This window comes from Macaca mulatta, chromosome 9, assembly GCF_049350105.2.
Source record: "Macaca mulatta isolate MMU2019108-1 chromosome 9, T2T-MMU8v2.0, whole genome shotgun sequence".
Classification (NCBI taxonomy): domain Eukaryota; kingdom Metazoa; phylum Chordata; class Mammalia; order Primates; family Cercopithecidae; genus Macaca; species Macaca mulatta.
Window position 1 is genome coordinate 18,638,145 of NC_133414.1, and position 19,229 is coordinate 18,657,373.

A 19,229-nucleotide genomic window follows, 5' to 3' on the forward strand; every position below is an offset into this window, starting at 1 on the left:
GTGATCTAGAAGAAAATGAATATAAGCAAAGAAAACAGAAGAAGGAACACCATTGATGCCAACTGATTCATAACTTGGTTCAGGTTTCAGAAGAATCAGAGGTAGAGAGGAAGTGCCATCAGATTAGACACAATACAAAGACAGGTTAGTGAATCTAAAAATGCAACTTTGATAGTAAGTACTACAATGATAATGATGTGACCTTAGAAATCCTTTTTTAATTGTTGGTTTTTAATCTATTTTATAATCATGTCAATCTCTCTACAATTCTGTTGTAATTGCAAATTCTATACTATATAGACCACCGAGGAGTCAATGAACTGAAGAATATTTTAATATGGTCAATTTTGTCTATTCAAATTACTTTTCTTTTCTTTTTTTTTTTTTTTTTTAGACAGAGTCTCCCTCTGTTGCCCAGGCTGGAGTGCAGTGGCGTGGTCGCAGCTCACTGCAAGTTCCGTCTCCTGGGTTCACGCCATTATCCTGCCTCAGCCTCCCAAGTAGCTGGGACTGCAGGCACCTGCCACCACGCCCAGCTAATTTTTTGTACTTTTAGTAGAGACGGGGTTTCACCATGTTAGCTAGGAAGGTCTCAATCTCCTGACCTGGTGATCCGCCCGCTTCCGCCTCCCAAAGTGCTGGGATTACAGGCGTGAGCCACCGCGCCTGGCCGGCCTCAAATTACTTTTTTTACTGAGATCAAAGTTATATGGCAGCATTACTTTATTCTAATATTTAACTGGTTCTTTGAAATACTGTAGCTTAAAGAGAAATGAGGGACATTTCAATACTGTCAGAGTGGTTGACACTTTCTATCATATGGTCTCCAGAAATGAATGTGTAGGAATTTTTTAAAGCCTCTAATTTTAACTTGATGGAATTTATTGAAAATTAATTTCAAGATAACTCACTTTTCTGTCAACATTTAAATGACCATTTTGCAGAAATTTTCCAGAGAGAGACAGATCTTCCAGTCATTCCCAAAGGTTTCAAATCCATTATTGCTGAATTACTAATGACTTTTACTTGCGGAGCCCCTTTTTGACAGCCACATCCTTCTATCCTTTATGAATAATTCCATTGAACTCCATTCTTCTCTAATGGACTTGGAAATGCATATTGTCTTTTTAGCATTACTGCAAGTGGCTGAGATTTATGGTGATAAAAAAAATACAGGACAACCTAGGAACTCAATCTTCTCCATTATCTTTTCAGTCTACAAATGAAGAGCAACACTTTTTGATACACCTACGTATAAATGGCATTTGAGTATAGGAGCCTTTTCTCCTTCTCCATATTTTAATCTTTTTGGGTAGGCAGAATGAGCTTCGGCTGATACCTCTCCTCTCAGTAATAATGATTAATTTATTCCAGGAACCTAAACCAGTTCAACACAATCACTATCATTTTTCTTTTTCTTTTTTTTTTTTTTTTAAGACAGAGCCTCACGCTGTCACCCAGGCTGGAGTGCAGTGGCATGATCTCAGCTCACTGCAACCTCCGCCTCCCGGGTCTAAACGATTCTCCTGCCTCAGACTCACGAGTAGCTGGGGTTACAGGCACCTGCCACCTGGCCCAGGTAGTTTTTGTATTTTTAATAGAGATGGGTTTTCACCGCGTTGGCCAGGCTGTCTCCAACTCCCAACCTCAAGTGATCCACCCACCTCGGCCTCCCAAAGTACTGGGATTTCAGGCTTGAACCACTGTGCCTGGCCTCTTCATGGAATACTACAGTTACATTGTAAAAGACTTTGCCAGTTTGCCACAGACAACTGAAGGTTTGAATCTGCATTGAAGGAGATGGCTATTACTGAGTGTTTATTTCATAAATTCTGCATTCTCATGGCAGGGGTGTGGGCTTCCAGGTAACACCATAGCAGGGCAAGGTAATCTGTTTCCCAGATTCAAATGAAACCCAGAAGAAGAAGCAACAAACAGGCACAATTAAAAATAGAGACTTCACAAGACTTAGATATTGATTTGACTATTGAGAAATACACGTAACTATTGCCAATATTTTGGGATCATCCATGGGCATGGCTAGACCATAGTGCCCTGAGTCCTAATCATATTGTGATATGTTCTATCTAAATATAATTATTTACCTCAAGGTAATCTTTGTTGCAGTCATCATGGTGCTCAAGGCTCAAGGTCCCAAAAGTGAATGTTACCAGGAGGTCAGGACTAGTTGAAATAATCCAGACACAATCTCTTCCTGGGGGGTAGTTTCCAGGATACCCCGGAGACTTAATAGAACCATAAGGACCAGTCAGTATACCTCCACACTCTAAAATAAGAAGGAAAAATAATGTTACATTTGTATAGATGTTATAATTCATGGAGAATGATCAGAGTCCTTGGTGTAAGAAGCCAAACTTTGTTTAAATAACTATGAGTGGTTTTACACACCCTCATAAATTAAACACGACTTATATTTTCCAGTTTTATAAAGTTATAAGTCTAGAAGTATCAACTGATAAATAAATGAATCACCCATGTGTCAAGTTCTGTGCTTGTGAGCCATCACATGCTGACACAATTTAAACAGGGCTGGACCATCTGAGGGATGAATACCAGGATTGTAGAGTCATCTTTTTCACTCTGAGGATATTAATTTCTGTATGTGAAATTGTAAAGAATTCCAGAACTTCTGCCAACCCCTATGTGTTTCAACAAATCAGATCACTTTGCATATTAAAATGGTTAAGTGCTACCTAAATTTCATTTGAGAAGGTTTCTTAATACTATCATATAGTTAAAACATTCATTTTATAAATGAAAAAATTCAAATGTCTGTAGTGACCGAGCCAGTGTTCCAAGAATGGAGCAAGTGAGGGACTGAGCCAGGCTTTCTGATGCTGACCCCACTACCACCCTCATTATACCACACCAGCCCCCTAACGTTGCTGACCAGTCACTGGAAGAACCTGTTCTTCATTAATACCCACATTTATTTAACAAAGAATTTATAGTGACTTAGATTTCTATGAGAAATGCTACTGTAAATTAAATGATAGAAACAATAATAAAAAACTATCATGTACTAATACAGACATTAGAAATAAGTGTGATAAGGTGACATTTTAGATGAGCAAGATATGAAATTTACATAGCTATACAGGTTGTTCAAATAAAAATGTTGCTGTCAAAGTAAAAAATGAAAAAAAATTACTTCCATGAGTCTCATGGTTCCTACTGGGAAAACATCTCACTTCCTCAGAAGAAGATGCATTTCCCAATGTAATACTTTAAAAGTTACCAGTTTTAAATGCATAAAATACCATAAGCAAAGTAAAAGATTAATGACAAGAAAAAATGCAATACACAACAAAGAGTTATTATCCCAAAATATACAGAACTTCTAAAAACAATAGAGATATGAACAGAGTGCACTGAAAAAAGTTCAGGTGTCTCTTAAACATATGAAAGGATGTTCAACATCACTCATCACAAAGAAGGTGCAAATAAAAGCTTCACTGAGATGCCATTTCTTACCGCTCAGAATGTTAAAAATCCAGAGTTTTGAAAACAAATTATTGGAGAGGCTGTGGGGACATAGGCATTCTCGCACATTGCTAGAGAAGGCAAGATGGTACAGTCACTGCATAAGAGAATATAGCAATAGCTAGCAAAAACGTATGCATTTCATTTTTTTTTTGTTTTTTTACCAAACAATACTACCTTTGGAAAGATATCCCAAAGGTACATTGGCAAAAATACAATATGACAAGTGAATAAGGTATTTTGTTGCAGTAACATCTGGAATTCCAAAAGATTGGAAACAAGGCTGGGCATGGTGTCTCATGCTTGTAGTCCCAGCACTTTGGGAGGCCGAGGCAGGAATATCATTTGAGCCCAGTTTAAGAACAGCCTGGGCAACATGGGGAGACCCCATCACTACAAAAAATAAAAAAAATTAAAATTAGCTGGGTATGGTGGTGTGTGTCTGTAGTCCCAGCTACTGGGGAGACTAAGGCAGGAGGATCACTTGAGCCTGGGTGGTTGAGGCTGCTGTGAGCCATGATCACACCCTGTCTCAAAAATAAAAAATAAAAGACTAAAAAGAAGATGACCAAAAGACTGGAAACAAGCCAAATGTCCATCAATAGAGTACTGATTGAACAGAAAATGAGACATCACATAACAGCATACTATGCTCTGATTATGGAGTAATCTCCAGGATATATGATGTGAAAAAAAGCAAACTATAGACCAGTGTGTATATTATGCTCCCTTTCATCTAAGACAGAGGAAAATACAATTATATGTGATCATTTGCTTATTTTTAAATAGAAGGATAAATCAAAAACTAATAAAAACTATTCTCTAAGGGGGAAGAAAGAACAGAGTGGAAGGGACAGGAAAAAAAGCTAGACTTCTCTCAGTCTACCAGCCCACTGATTTGGCTTTGGAACTATAAATATATTTCACATAATTATAAAGCAAAATTCGAAGGAAATGAAAAAACTCTTTAAAATCGCAAGCGAAGTGAAACTGACGAAATAATTGCATTGAGCTGACAATCATAGAGAGTGGAAATATTCCAGGGGACCTTAAACACTGTAATTTGACTATACTGCTCAAGCAAAACATATTTTAAATACACAAAAAAGAGCAAAGAAATCTTAAATGGTTTCCAGTTATCATACTACTAGTAATAACATTAGTATTGCTATTTTGAAAATGTATACAGTAGGACTAAGTACATAAATAACATGTTCATGTCATTGGGAACCAAGATTTTCACTGTATGAGAGAAGAGGTACAAATGTAAAGTAAAAAATAATAATAATAAATAAATATATATATATATATGCAACTCTGTAATCTCAATAGTGTAAGATCACTATGAATATATAGTGTATTTTTTCTTTAAAAACAACAAAACAGTGTTTTCTAATTCTGTCCACCAAAAGGTCTAGGGACAATGACACACCCAGTAACAACAGCCATCTGTAGCACCCAGGCTGTGAGATCTAAATACCATTTCCCATGGTAAGAGTCGCAGCTCTTTAGGGAAATCAGGGTTTTCAGTCCTGAGAGTAAATAATGTGCAGGAAGAGCCTAGAACATCTTTTTAGACCAGAAAGCAAAGAAGCTTTCAAAGGTAACTGGAGTTTGGTTAAAGAAGTTCAGAAACTAACTGGAAAACTTTCCAGAGTTTTCAAAACAAATTATTAACAAACATAACAAACATAATATGGAAAAATGGAACATTTTTAAATGCCTAGAATTGATTAAAGCACATCAAATATGATACAATATATAAATGTACAGATATCAAAAACAAAACAAAATAAAATGGAGTAAGTGACCATTTTGAAGAATGCTAAGGAACCAAGTTATTAATTTGAATACTTTTAACAGAAAGAAAAAGAGAGAAAATCAAGCATTTATCCTACCTTTCCTACATGATCTCTGTATGAGAGCAACCAAATAGCTGATATGAGTAAGTTCGATTCTATTAAAGAACTTCAAATAATAAATAAATAAATAAGAAATAATAAAATCAAACTATGATCATGTTGTAGGTGGCAAAGAATAACTCATAAATATGAGGTTATTCTAACCTCATATTCATAAATATGAGGTTATTATTTAGGTTCATAAATAATGAACCTAAAGAATGCTAAAAGCGTTAGAGGAAGTGCAAAAGAGGCTTTTAATAGGAAGTTCAACCTGAGGAGATCAGAACACTCTGACCAATGATAACGTCATAATAGACAAGCAGATTTCATATAGCTCCTGAAAAGATTATTTTTTACCAAATAAACCCCCTAGATTTAACCAAACTTTTTGGTATAAGTATCAGTTTACAAACAACACGACAAATGGCAGGTAGAATACAAACAGCAAAATCCAAGATGTGGGATGATCTACAGAACAAACAACCCATTTATTTCACAAACAAATTTGAACAATGGGCTGCTCTGCCTATGGAGTAGCCATTCTTTATTCCTTTACTTTCTTAATAAACTTGCTTTCACTTTATGGACTCACCCCAGATTCTTTCTTGTGCAAGGTCCAAGAACCCTCTCTTGGGGTCTAGATCAGGACTCCTTTCTGATAACATCTTCCTGGCAAACTCCACAGGGACAATACTGAGGAAACCCCCAACCCACAGGAAACAGACTGCAGCACCAATTGGCCGACTGCAGATATCACCTTTTATCAGAGTTATGAGTGGGCCTCACCATACGGACACTTTCTGAATAAGTTCCTCTCTACCCTGAATACAAGAGACCCTAATAGTTAGGCAGGAATACCATCACCCCTATTTATCCTGAAGGAGTTACAGCAAATGGACCGTCGTCCCTCTACAACCCTTAGGATTAAAGGTGCCCTTGTAAAAGGCAGTGGAGAAATAAACCACAGGCATTCAAACCAGAGCAACTCCATCTTGAACAGGGGCTGGATAAAATAAGGCTGAGACCTACTAGACTGCATTTCCAGGAGTCTAAGGCATTCATAGTCACAGGATAAGATAGGAGGTCAGCACAAGATACAGGTCGCAAAGACCTTGCTGATAAAGCAGGATGCAGTAAAAGTCAGCCAAAAACCACCAAAACCAAGATGGTGAGGAAAACGACCTCTGGTCATCCTCACTGCTCACTGTATGCTAATTACAGCGCATTACCATGCTAAAAGACACTCCTACCAGTGCCATGACAGTTTACAAATGTCACGGCAACAGCAGGAAGTTACCCTCTATGGTCTAAAAAGGAGAGGAATCCTCAGTTCCAGGAATTGCCCACCTATTACCCAGAAAACTCATGAATAATTCACCCCTTGTTCAGCAAATAATCACAAAATAACTGTTAAGTATACTCAGTCAAGCAGTCTGTGCCACTGCTCTGCTTATGGAGTAGCCATTCTTTTATTTCCGTACTTTCTTAATAAACTTGCTCTCACTTAAGAAAAAATGAACAACGATTAATGTTTGATAATAGTGAGGAATTACTGTTTTAGTTTTTATCATTTTCAGGCATTGAGAACAAACAGCAAAGGACTGTAATCTCTGAAAAGAGAAGTATATGAAGTATGTCCCATACACACTCAAGAATTCAAAGAAGTGAAGCCCAAGGAGACGGCAACACCTGTTTGTAAACAAACAGCTCATGATTTAGGGCCACCAAAGCATCTGGGGTTTTGGAGCTGCATACTGTAAGGAAAGCAGCTGCATGGAAATGGCACCCCAAAAATGTACAGGCATTTCCTTAGGTCCTTAGCTCACTTGCAAGCTGCAAATGCACAGAGAAGACGTCAGGTCTAACAGAGAACAGTTTTGGGGGGAGGGAAGATGCTAAGAATTGAAGAGAGGCTGCATAATAAATACTGAAGGGATGTGTTACCTCATTCAGGCAGAAAGGAGATACTTTTGTGAAAACCCTGAGAACTGAATTAAAATGCCAGAAAAGTATGCTACAGGAGTAAGATTCATGTTCTAGGAAATATGGCAATCCACCAGGATTCACAAAAAATGTGAAATAGGTCCCCTGTAAATTCAAGCCTTGATTGAATGAAAGTGATCTGCTAGGAACATAAGTGCCTACTAGAACAAAACCCAACCCTTCTGAGAGGAAGATAATATAATCCAGAATCCCTGCAACATATCACGTACAATGTCCTGCTCACAATAAAAACTGACTAGGCCTGTGAGGAAGTAGTTAAAAAAAAACAATAACCAATAATAAATAAAACAGGCAATCTGAGCAAAGCCAGAAACATACCAGATACTGAGGCTACCAAACAATGACTCCAAAATAACTATGATAAAACTTAGAGGAAAAGGTTGACAAAACAGATGAAGAACATTTCAACAGATAATTAAAATCTATATTTAAAAAATCAAATGGAAATTCTAGAAATGAAAAATATAGCATCTGAAAACAAGAACTCTTTACATGGTGAGTGGGTTTTAATGGTGGATTGGACACAGCAGAAAACAGAATTACTGTACTTACAGACTTTCCAAAACAAAATAACCAAATAGAATCAGAGCGAAAAAAGAAGGCAAGGATATAAAACCCTAAGAGCTATTAGAAACAGTCAAAACTTTTAGCATATGTGTAATTTGAGTCTCAGAGGGAGAAGAAAGGGAAAAAAAGTGGCAATGCAATATTTGAAAAAATATTGGCGGAAAATTTTCAAAATTGTATAAAAGAAGGCAACCTATAGATTCAAAAGTCTCAGTGACTCTCAAGCAGGACAAACACAGAGAAAACCAGATCTAGATATGCCATAATCAAGTTGTGGAAAATTAAGTATAAACACACAAAAAAGCAGTGAGGGGGGAGGAAAAGACACATTATCTTCAGGAGAACAGCAAGAATTATTGCTGAGGTTCCTCTCCCCCTCAAAATTATGGAAGTCACAAGACACTGATGTGGCATTCTTAGAGAGCTAATAGGAAACGGTCAACCTAAAATTCTATGTGTAATAATATCCTTCAAAAATTAGGTGAAAAATGCATTCTTAAACAAAAGCTGAGTGAATCTGACTTCAGCAGACAGGCTCTGTGAGAAATATTAAAATATGTTCTTCAGGCTGAAGAAAAATGATCCCATTAGAATGTAAAATTGTCTGTTTGCAAATGGCAGGATCTTTCATACATAGAAAACCCTAAAGACTCCACCAAAATACTTTTAGAACTAATAGATGAACTAATTCAGTAAAGTTACAGGATATAAAATCAACATATAAAATTAGTTGCATTTCTATACATTAACAACTAACTATACAAAAAGGAAATTAAGAAGAAAATCCCATTTACAATAGTGACAAAAAGTTAAATACGTAGGAATGAATTTAACCAAGAAAGTGAAATATCTGCATTTTGAAAACTATACCACGTTAATGAAAAAAAGAAAATATTTGGTGTTCACAAATTGAAAGAATACTGTTAAAATGTCCATACTATGCAAAGCAGTCTACAGATTCAATGCCATCTCTAACAGAATTCCAATGGTATTTTTCACAAAATAGAAAAAGAATCCTATAATCCATATGAAACCACAAAAGACTTCAAATAGCTAAAGCAATCTTGAGCAAAAAGAACAAACCTGGAGGCATCCTAATTTTAAAATATATTTAAAATAAAAATACACTACCTGATTTAAAAATATATTACAAAACTGTAGTAATCAAAACAGTATGGTATTGGCATTAAGGACAGATATATAGACCTATGGAATGGAATAGAGAGCCCAGAAATAAATCCATACATTATGCTGAATTGATATTTGACAAACATGGCAAGAACACACAACGTGTAAGGGATAGTCTATAATTGGTGCTGAAAAAACTGGATATCCATTTGCAGAAAAATGAAAATGAACCCTTATCCCACACCACATACAAAGTCAACTCAAAATTAAAGACTTAAACATAAGGCCTGAAACTGAAGAACTAATCCAGGAAAACATACAGGAAAAGCCCTATGACATTAGTCTGAGTAGTGATTTTTTTGGGTATGACCACAAAAGCACAACCAAAATATATAAAAAAAACTCAACTCAATATCAACAAAACAAATTAACCCAATCTTAAAAATGGGCAAAGGATCCAAATAGACATTTCTCAATAGAAAACATACAAATGGCCAACAAATACATGAGAAAATGCTCAACATAGTAATCATCCAGGAAATGCAAATCAAAACCACAATAAGATGCCACCTCATACTTGTTAGAATGGCCATTATCGAGAAGGTAAAAGATAACAAGTATCGATGAGATGTGGAGAAAAGGGAACCCTGATTGAAAGTATATTGGTACAGCCATATTTAAAACAATGTGGAGGTTCCTCAAAAAGTTAAAAACAGAGCTACCATATGATTCAGCAATCTCACTTCTGGTTATATATCCACAGAAAATTAAATAAATATCTGGAAGAGCTATCTGCACTTCCATGTTCATTGCAGCATTATTCCCAATACATTCACAATAACCAAGATATGGAATAAATCTAAGTGCTCATCAACAGGTAAATGGATAAAGAAAAATGTGCAATATATAAATACACACAAACACAGACACAGACATAAATGGGATATTATTTATCCTTAAAAAGAAAAGGAAATTCTGTCATTTGTGACAACATGGATGAAACAGGGAGACATGCTAAGTGAAATAAGCCAGACATAGAAGGACAAATACTGCACGCTCTCGCTTATATGTGAAATCTAAAAAAAGTTAAACTCATAGAAGCAGAAAGTAGAATGGTGGTGGCCAGGAGCTGAGAAGTGGGGGCAATAGGGAAATGTTGGTCAAAGGGTAAAACATTTATGTTCTCTTGAATGAATAGGTTCTAATGTACAGCATGGTGACTATCATTAACAATATTGTACTATATACTTGAAAACTGCTGAGAGTAGATCTTAAACATTTTCACCATATTGACTAAAATGGTAACTATGTATGATACATATGTTAGTTTGATTGTGGTAATCATTTCACAAGGTATACATATATCAAAATATTACATTGTACATCTTAAATATATATAACTTTTATTTGTCAATTAGGCTCCAGGAAAGCTGGAAAAGCATAAATGCTTGAAATATTGGGAAAAGAAGATAAAAATAATATAAGAAAATACATAAAGCAAAAGTTTCAGAACAAAAAGGTGGCAAATCTATAATCATAGTTTGAGATTTTACTATAACTTTCTCACTAAGTAATAAAGCAAATATTTTTTAAAATCAGTAAAGAAATTTAATATTTGAAAAACACTGTTTACCAACTTACTAAGTTAACATAGGTAGAAGACTACATCTAACCATCGCAGAATATACATTCTTTCCTGTCCATACAATAAATGCACCAAAATAGACTTTAGTCTATAAAGTAAATCTCAACAAATTTCAAAATATTGAAATAATACACTGCATGATTAGTGATCACATCAGTAAATAAACAGTATAATTTTAATAAAACCTATGGTCACAGAGAATTCAAAATAAAAATGAGAAAATACTTTCAGCTGAATGCTAATGAAAACATACATATTAAAACCTGTGGGATGCAAATAAAAGTTCTCCAAGGAAAATGCATTAGCTTTAGTGCATACATTAGAAATTTTAAAAAGTTCAAACTCATTTCTCAATGCTTCCAAGTCAAGAAGCTAGGAAAAAATTTGAAAGTAACTAACAGTAAGTTAAGTGCAAAATAACACAAGGGAAGAAAATGATAAAACCATGAAGAAAATCAATGAAATAAAAATCAACAGAAAACATTAACAGAGCTAAGAGTTGGAATTTTGAAAAGATTAGGAAAATTAACAAACCCTTAGTAAGACTTATCAAGGTAAAAAAGATAACATAAATTATCAATATCAGGAATGAAAACAGAGGACATCACTACAGAGCCCACGAACACTAAAACATAGTACGAAAATATTCTGAAAGTATAGATGAGTTTCTTGAGAAAACAATTACCAAAACTGAAAAAAGAAGAAATGTAAAGTCTGAATAGATCTATATTAAATATATTGAATCATAATTTAAAGCCTTCTCACAAGGAAGCCTGCAGGCTCAATTAACTTTATGGTAAATTATTTCAAACATTTAAGGAAGAAATACTGCCAATCTTACACAAATTCTTCCAGAGAATATAAAAAGAGAGGACACTTTTCTATTAATTTTAAAAGACTGATATTACTTGTAACTTGACAAAATTACAAAAGAATATCTCCTAAATATAGATATAAAAATTCTAAAACTATATATTAGCAAATAAAATCTAGGAATGTATAAAAAGCATAACTTGCCATGAACAAATGGAAAATATTTGATGAATGCAAAGTTGATTTGCCATTCAAAATCAATCAATTTAACTCACTACATTTACGGAATACAGGACAAAAAACATGATCACCTCAATAGAGTCAGAAAATGTATTTTATATGTTTCAACGTTCATTCATGATTTTTTAAAATTCTTGGCAACTAGGAACAAAAGGTGTGTGTTTCTTAATTGTTTATAAATTCTGACACCTCTCCCATTTAGAAGTGGGCCTATGTCCCCTCCCCTTGAATTTGCGTCACATTGTGACTAATTTAACCCATTGAGTATGGCAGAAATAACACAATGACTTCCAAACACAGGCTGAAAAAATCCCATTCAGCATCTGTCTGGTTCTGTTGTAATGCTTGCTCTGAGAGAAGCCAATTGCCACGAAAAATGTTTCACTATTCTAAGACCACCTTTTTAGAGTAGCCATATGTAGACATTCAGGTCCATAGCCTAGGTGAACTCTCATTGAAAGCCAGCATCAATTGGTAGCCATTGGAGTAGGCCATCTTGGATATTCAGCCCAGTCCAGCCTTTAGACAGCTGCAGTCCCAGCTGACACTTGCTTATAACTGCTGAATAGATTTCAAGTAGCAACTGTCATGTTGGGTTCTTTCAGTATTCCGGGTCCACAAAATCAGAAACAAAGTCAAATGATTAATGTTCTACAACACTGAATTTGTGGTAAATTTGTTACACAGCAATAGTAGTCGACACAGGAAAGAACACCCTTCATCTGATAAAAGTTATCTACAAAAATTTACGGCTAACATCATATTCAACAGTGAAATATTGAGCATTTCCCCGTGCCTCTGGAGAAAAGGCAAGAATTTCCTTTTGAACACTTTTATTCTGTGTGGTATTCAAGGTCCTAATCAGGGCAATAAGTCAAGGAAAAGACATAATAGTTACAAAGACTGGAAAGGAAGGGGAAAAATATCCTTCATTCACAGATGATGTAATTATGTATGTTAAAAAATCCAAAAGAATCTACAAAAAATAATTAGAATTGATGAATGAATTTAACAATGCATATGAAATCAAAATCAAATATTTAAAAAATACATATTTTTACATAACAAGTGAAAAATTAAACTTTAGAAAATTAATATTCCACTAGGCCGGGCACAGTGGCTCACGCCTGTAATCTCAGCACTTTGAGATGGGTGGATCACGAGGTCAGGAGATCAAGACCATCCTGGCTAACATGGTGAAACCCTGTCTCTACTAAAAAATGCAAAAAATTAGCCGGGCATGGCAGCGGGCGCCTGTAGTCCCAGCTACTCGGGAGGCTGAAGCAAGAGAATGGCATGAACCCGGAAGGCGGAGCTTGCAGTGAGCTGAGATCATGCCACTGCACTCCAGCCTGGGCAACAGAGACAAAAAAAAAAAGAAAGAAAGAAAATTAATGTTTCACTAAGCATAATATATCAAATATCTATAAATAAATCTAACAAAAGATATGGAATACTTACACACTGAAAGTTATTAAACATTGCCAGGATAAATTAAAAGAGAACTGAATTTAAAAACAGTTTATTTTCATGCATTGGCAGGCTCAGTATTTTTAAGAGGTCATTTCTTCGAAAGTTAATTATAGATTCAATGTAATTCCCATAAAATTCTTTGGGAAAACTGACAAGTTGATTCAAAAACTTATATGGAAATGCACAATATCCAAAATCTTTGAAAAGAGCAAAGTTGAAATTACACTCTCAGATTTCAAGCTTCAGAAGTTAAGTCTAGGCAGCATCAGGATAGATAAAAACACCAATTAAAAAGATGGGAAAATGCTGAAATTGATCCACAGATGTATTGATGAATGAATTGTGGGCTTGGTATACTGATCTCTTTACTTTTTATTTGTTTAAAACTTTCATAGTAAAAACTTGAAAGAAAATAGAATAATTAAAACAAAATAATAACAAAAAGAAAAAGCGACTAAGTAAGTGGTCATTAAGATGAAGGAATACTACATGAAGGAGTGGACAATGTCCTCAATATTTCTGCAGTAAACTACTAGTAGAGCTTATAAAAAGGCTGTTCAGTAATTTGACAAGGGACCAACTAAGACTCATGTTTAATCCCTTCTATTTCATGCTAATTTTGTTGTCTTTAGACACAAAATATATTCTAATTCATTCTAGATTGATTTGATTTTAAAGTAATTATGATTGGACACAGTGGCCCATGCTCGCAATCCCAGCACTTTGGGAGGCTGAATTAGATGGATCGCTTGAGCCCAGGAGTTTGAGACCAGCCTGCACAACATAGAGAAACCCCATCTCTACAAAAAACACACAAAACATTAGCCTGGCATGGTGGTGCACACCTGTAGTCCCAGCTACTCAGGAGGCTGAGGTGGGAGGATCACTTGAGCAGAGGAGGTCAAGGTTGCAGTGAGCCGTGATCAGGCAACTGCACTTCAGCCTGGGCAACAGAGTGAGACCTTGTCTCAAAATAAATAAATGAATAAAATAAAATAATTATAAAATATTATATATCTTCAGATCCCAAAACATCTCATGTATCCAAAAGTCTAACACTGATTAAGAAAACTGAATAACCTCAAAATTTTGCTTCTTTTTTTCTCCAGGTTCATACATACCTGGTTGCTGTGTTTCCCATCTTACTGTAAAGCCTCCCTCATTTCTTAAATGTTCAGAATAGAGATGAAAATAGAGAGCATTGTCACTGCTGAGGAGTTCATCAGGGAGGCTGGAGCCACAAAATCTTCCAAGTTGTAAAGCGGCAGAGGAATCTCCGTCATAAACCTGAAGAAACTCGTGTGGACAATTTTCCATGGATTCTAATCGGAAAAAAGTGAAAGTGATACGCAGGACCTAAAAATACAAAGGCCATATATATTATCTTTTACTTCCTTGTGAATTTTAAAGTATTTCTCCCACTTCCTAGGCAGCATTCATACTGAGGCACTTTCAAGAGCTAGATCTATCATTTCCTAGTTATCCACCAGTACAGATGTCAATCTACATATTAAATGACTTGTGCTAAATATCATTAAAAACAAACTTCAACTAATATCGAAATATATCAAAAAATATTAATGTTACTAACATAGATTTACCCTGATTTCATTACACTTATCAAGTCCACCAGACCAAGGTATTTCAAATGTATAACGGACATTGTTTTTAAAGCAGTAAAATAAATTGGAGATTTGAAAATCTACCTGAATTAAGTTTAACTGGCTAATATTACCATTCACAAGAATGTACACCCTGACTCCCTGAATAACCTGTGGCCTGTAACAAACACACAGATGTTCATCACTGCCCGCCAGGGATGTTGATTCCAGAGGGGCTAAGATTCTGATGCCAGCCCAGACCGACACGCTCAGGTGTAGGCAGAGTAGGCGGGATGTAGACATGCAAGGCCTGGAAGGCTTCAGGGACTGGATATAATTAAAAGATGAGTAATACCAAGAGTAGAGAATGACAAGAAGGTAATAGGAAAAAATATTGAGCATACAAGTAGAAGAGAATAAACACAAAAATGTGTCCGAATGGATTAGAATACAGACTTCAAATACAGTAATATAACTTATAATGTACTGACAACCTCATTTGAGATAAACAATCAAAAGAAGGCTGTCAGATTTAATTTTCATCTGAACCTAAAATCACAACAATATTCAGTTAATGAAAAAGAATATCGGGAATTTTTGAAATTCTGTGGTAGGGTATTTTAAGATCAGTTACCTACTACTACATGACTTTCTCTCTTAAAACAGTTTAAACAAAACTCAAATGTTTGTTAATTGAACTATCCCGATTTGTATGTATTTTCTACCATATTATGTCCATTATAAGTGAGAAGATAAAAAATCACAATAATCAAGAAAAAAACAAGATGAATTTTCTTACAAATTGGTAACAAAAGTATTACAAGTTTCTCACCTAGGAATAGTTTTTTCAAAAGAATGTTTTCAATGCCAGGAAATAGAATTCATGAAAACTAAATGGAAGGAAGGAAATTCACATAGCATACCCACTGGGAAATTTATTTTGAAGTTTATTTTAGTGTGAGGTTACCAGGTCCCAAATAGTCCTCCCTCCTCAAGGGAAAAAAATGTTTTTTGACCCTTGTACAATGCCCTCTGTAATAGTTTGCTGGAAAAAGTTAATAGGATTTCAAGGGAAAATTTTATCTATTCAGACATACCACTTCATTTTTATGAGTCCAGGAGGTGGTTGAGAAACAATATTTAGAACTGCCTGGGTAATTAATGTTGGGTATAAAAGCACTAAAAACCTTGGACTTGGGTCTTAATTTGAAAAGCGTTCATGCAGCGGCTCAGAGTGACAGGATTTGGAGGTGACTGGCCTGTGTCTGAGTCACTGCATGCCACTTTCGAACCACATGCACCTGGACACACTTCTCAGTGGCACTAGGCTCTGTTTCCTCATGTGCAAAATGAAGATAATAATTTCTATCTTTCAGGGTTATGAGAGTTAAAAATGGAATGCTGTAATGAAGCACTTAGCCTAGAACACAGCAGAGTGAAGACACTTGATAAGAAAACTATCTTCATATCAGTGGCCATTTTTGCATAATATTCAACATAATACTGAGTGACCATCTTCTAAAATACTGTCTCAGTAACATGATTTTACAAATTAACTAGTGGCTTGCAGTCAGTCAACCAGTGTAGAGAATCATTCATACCAGAGAAAGCATGGACTTTGGAACCAGATAAACTTGACTTTGAAATTCAACTATTCCAATTACAAGCTAAGAAGTGTTAACAAAAAATGGTTAGCTTCACCTACTTTTCATTATTTCATCTATAAAAAGAGGATTGATTGATTTATTTATTTTTGAGACCGAGTCTTGCTCTGTTGCCCAGGCTGGAGTGCAGTGGCGCAGTCTCGGCTAACTGAAACCTCTGCCTCCTGAGGTCAAATGATTCTCCCGCCTCAGCCTCCCAAGTAGCTGAGATTAAAGGCACCCATCACCACACCTGGCTAATTTTTGTCATTTTAGTAGAGCCACAGTTTCACCATGTTGGCCAGGCTGGTCTTGAATTCCTGACCTCAGGCAATCCGCCCACCTCAGCCTCGTAAAGTGCTAGGATTACAAGCCTGAACCACGAGGCCTGGCCTTGTTACCATTTTTTTTTTTTTTTTTTTTTTTGAGATGGAGTCTCACTCTGTTGTCCAGGCTGGAGTACAGTGGCACAATCTCTGCACACTACAAACTCCACCCCCTGGATTCAAGCAATTCTCCTGCCTCAGCCTCCCAAGTAGCTAGGATCACAGGAATGTGCCAATACGTCCAGCTAATTGTTTTTTTGTGTTTTATTTTTTTTTTTGTATTTTTAGTAGAGACAGGGTTTCAGCATATTGACCAGGCTGGTCTGAAACTCCTGACCTTAGGCAATCCACCCGCCTCAGCCTCTCAAAGTGCTAGGATTACAGGCGAGAGCCACCACGCCCAACCCCTGTTACTTATTTCAAAGAATTCATGTACACTTATAGAAAGGTAGTTATATGTCTAGCCAAAATCCTGGCACTCTGTACTTAGTAAGCACTCAATATATGATAGTTGAATTATCATTGTATGTATTTTATGTAATATATACACATACTCCATATTTATATATACAAATATAATATGTATTTGGACAGGAGTTACTACATTTACCTTTCCCGTTTCAGTTTTGATAACCCAGAAGCAGTTAACATCATGAACGTAACCAACATCCGGGCTCCTGTAGCTGAAGCTTCCATTTATTCCTGACAAGGACTCTCCACAAACTACAAAGGAAAACATGAACTGTGCTTTTCAGAGTTTCCTAAAAGGAAGAGGTTGGGCAACTGTAACCCTGCTGCTGATACATTTAGAGAAAATATGAGTAATGAAGGTTGGAGACAAAAGCCCTGGCATTCCCTCTTTTCTGTCCCCTTTTTCTGCAAACTTCCATAGAAATCCCACCTCTTGTTCAAAGCCCAGCTGATGCCTCATCACCTGCTCCATGAACTGCCGTCCTATGTTTCCACTGATTCCCATTCCCTATGCCCCTGTGACACCCGATTTCACCCCACACAACGTAGCTCATATCTTTAATTCTTGTATCTGTTCTCCCATTGGGGTTGGTCTTGTCTCCTCAACCACAAGGTGAGCGGTTCATAAGTGGAGACAGTATTTTATGCTTTCATATTTCTCCATAGGGTCTACTATTGTCCTAAACATATAACAACCTCTCAATAAATGTGTTGATTCCAAATCAGGAGTCTCAAATGAGGGGCAGAAGAGTCAAAAGTGACTTTATGGAGGAAGTTGAGGGGGAAGTGCTCCTGAGGGACAGACACATCTGGATGAGAAACAGGGAAGATACGTGAGGAGGTTTGTCGGGAGAAACATCCCAAATAAATGAACACGGTGGAAAATACTCATGGTGGCACAGGGGTCCGGTGACGAAAGAAAACTTGCTTGAGTGAAGGTATTTCTAGGGAACTAGTGAAAAATAAGGTTAGATGGATCCAGTGAGACTTGGTTATAGAAGATCATCGAAAAATAATCCCAGTCTCTATTTAACAGGCAACGGGAAGCCACTGTGTATCATGGAAAGGCAGAGTGCCATGATTAAATGCAGTATTCTAGGGAAATTAAGTGGCTGCTCCTCACAAAACTTCCCCTTAGAAAACCATGAAAGACAATACCTTAGCATGTTTTATATTCAAAAAGGGCATAGTGCAAATGGCAAATACCAATTTAATTATTCTTTGGAAGAAAAGCGCCTGGCTTACAGTGAGATTTATAAATATTCACCTTGTGAATTGTATACCATTTCTGCAAGGAAAGATTTAGTTCTCAGTATCTGAGCAACTGGACAAAAAAGTGGGTTCAGCAAAGGCATCTGCTGAGGGACTCACTAAAGGATGCTGCTGTTATGCTGTGAGCATCTGTGGCATAAGACATGCTGACTGTACCTTGCTGGGGAACCTGACAGAGAGGTCCAGTCCAGAGACGTGTGCATTCACAACTGAAAGAATTAACGCCATCAACACAAGTTCCTCCATTCACACAGGGGTTGCTCAAACACTCGTTGATGTTTTCTGTACAGTTGACACCTGTCCAACCTGAGTCACACTGACAAAAATAACCAGAGACTGTGTCCTAAGGAAAAAAAAAACACATAATACCATAAAACAAATGGATAGACAATAAACTTGAATCAATCCAAATAATAGGAATGTAGTGCCATGGAGAGATATATATAAAATTATATATAATTATTATATATAATAATATAATATATAAGATATATAATTATATATGACATATAATTATTATAAATATATTATATTTATATAAAATATAAATATAAAATATATTTATATATAATTATATATAAAATTATATATAAAATATATAATTATATATAAAATTATATATAAAATATATAATTATA

At 35.9% G+C, this 19,229-nt stretch overlaps 1 protein-coding gene across 1 annotated transcript in view; it reads right to left on the reverse strand.

The window, feature by feature from the left end:
- CUBN (cubilin) overlaps positions 1–19,229 on the reverse strand; it is a 307,219-nt gene that overhangs the window by 262,239 nt on the left and 25,751 nt on the right. The window contains exons 12-15 of the mRNA XM_015146561.3: positions 18,748–18,934; positions 17,459–17,571; positions 14,400–14,634; positions 2,106–2,287 (exon numbers count right to left, since the gene is read on the reverse strand). Of these exons, the coding sequence (XP_015002047.3) occupies positions 2,106–2,287; positions 14,400–14,634; positions 17,459–17,571; positions 18,748–18,934 (717 nt within the window). The remainder of the gene's footprint in view (positions 1–2,105; positions 2,288–14,399; positions 14,635–17,458; positions 17,572–18,747; positions 18,935–19,229) is intronic.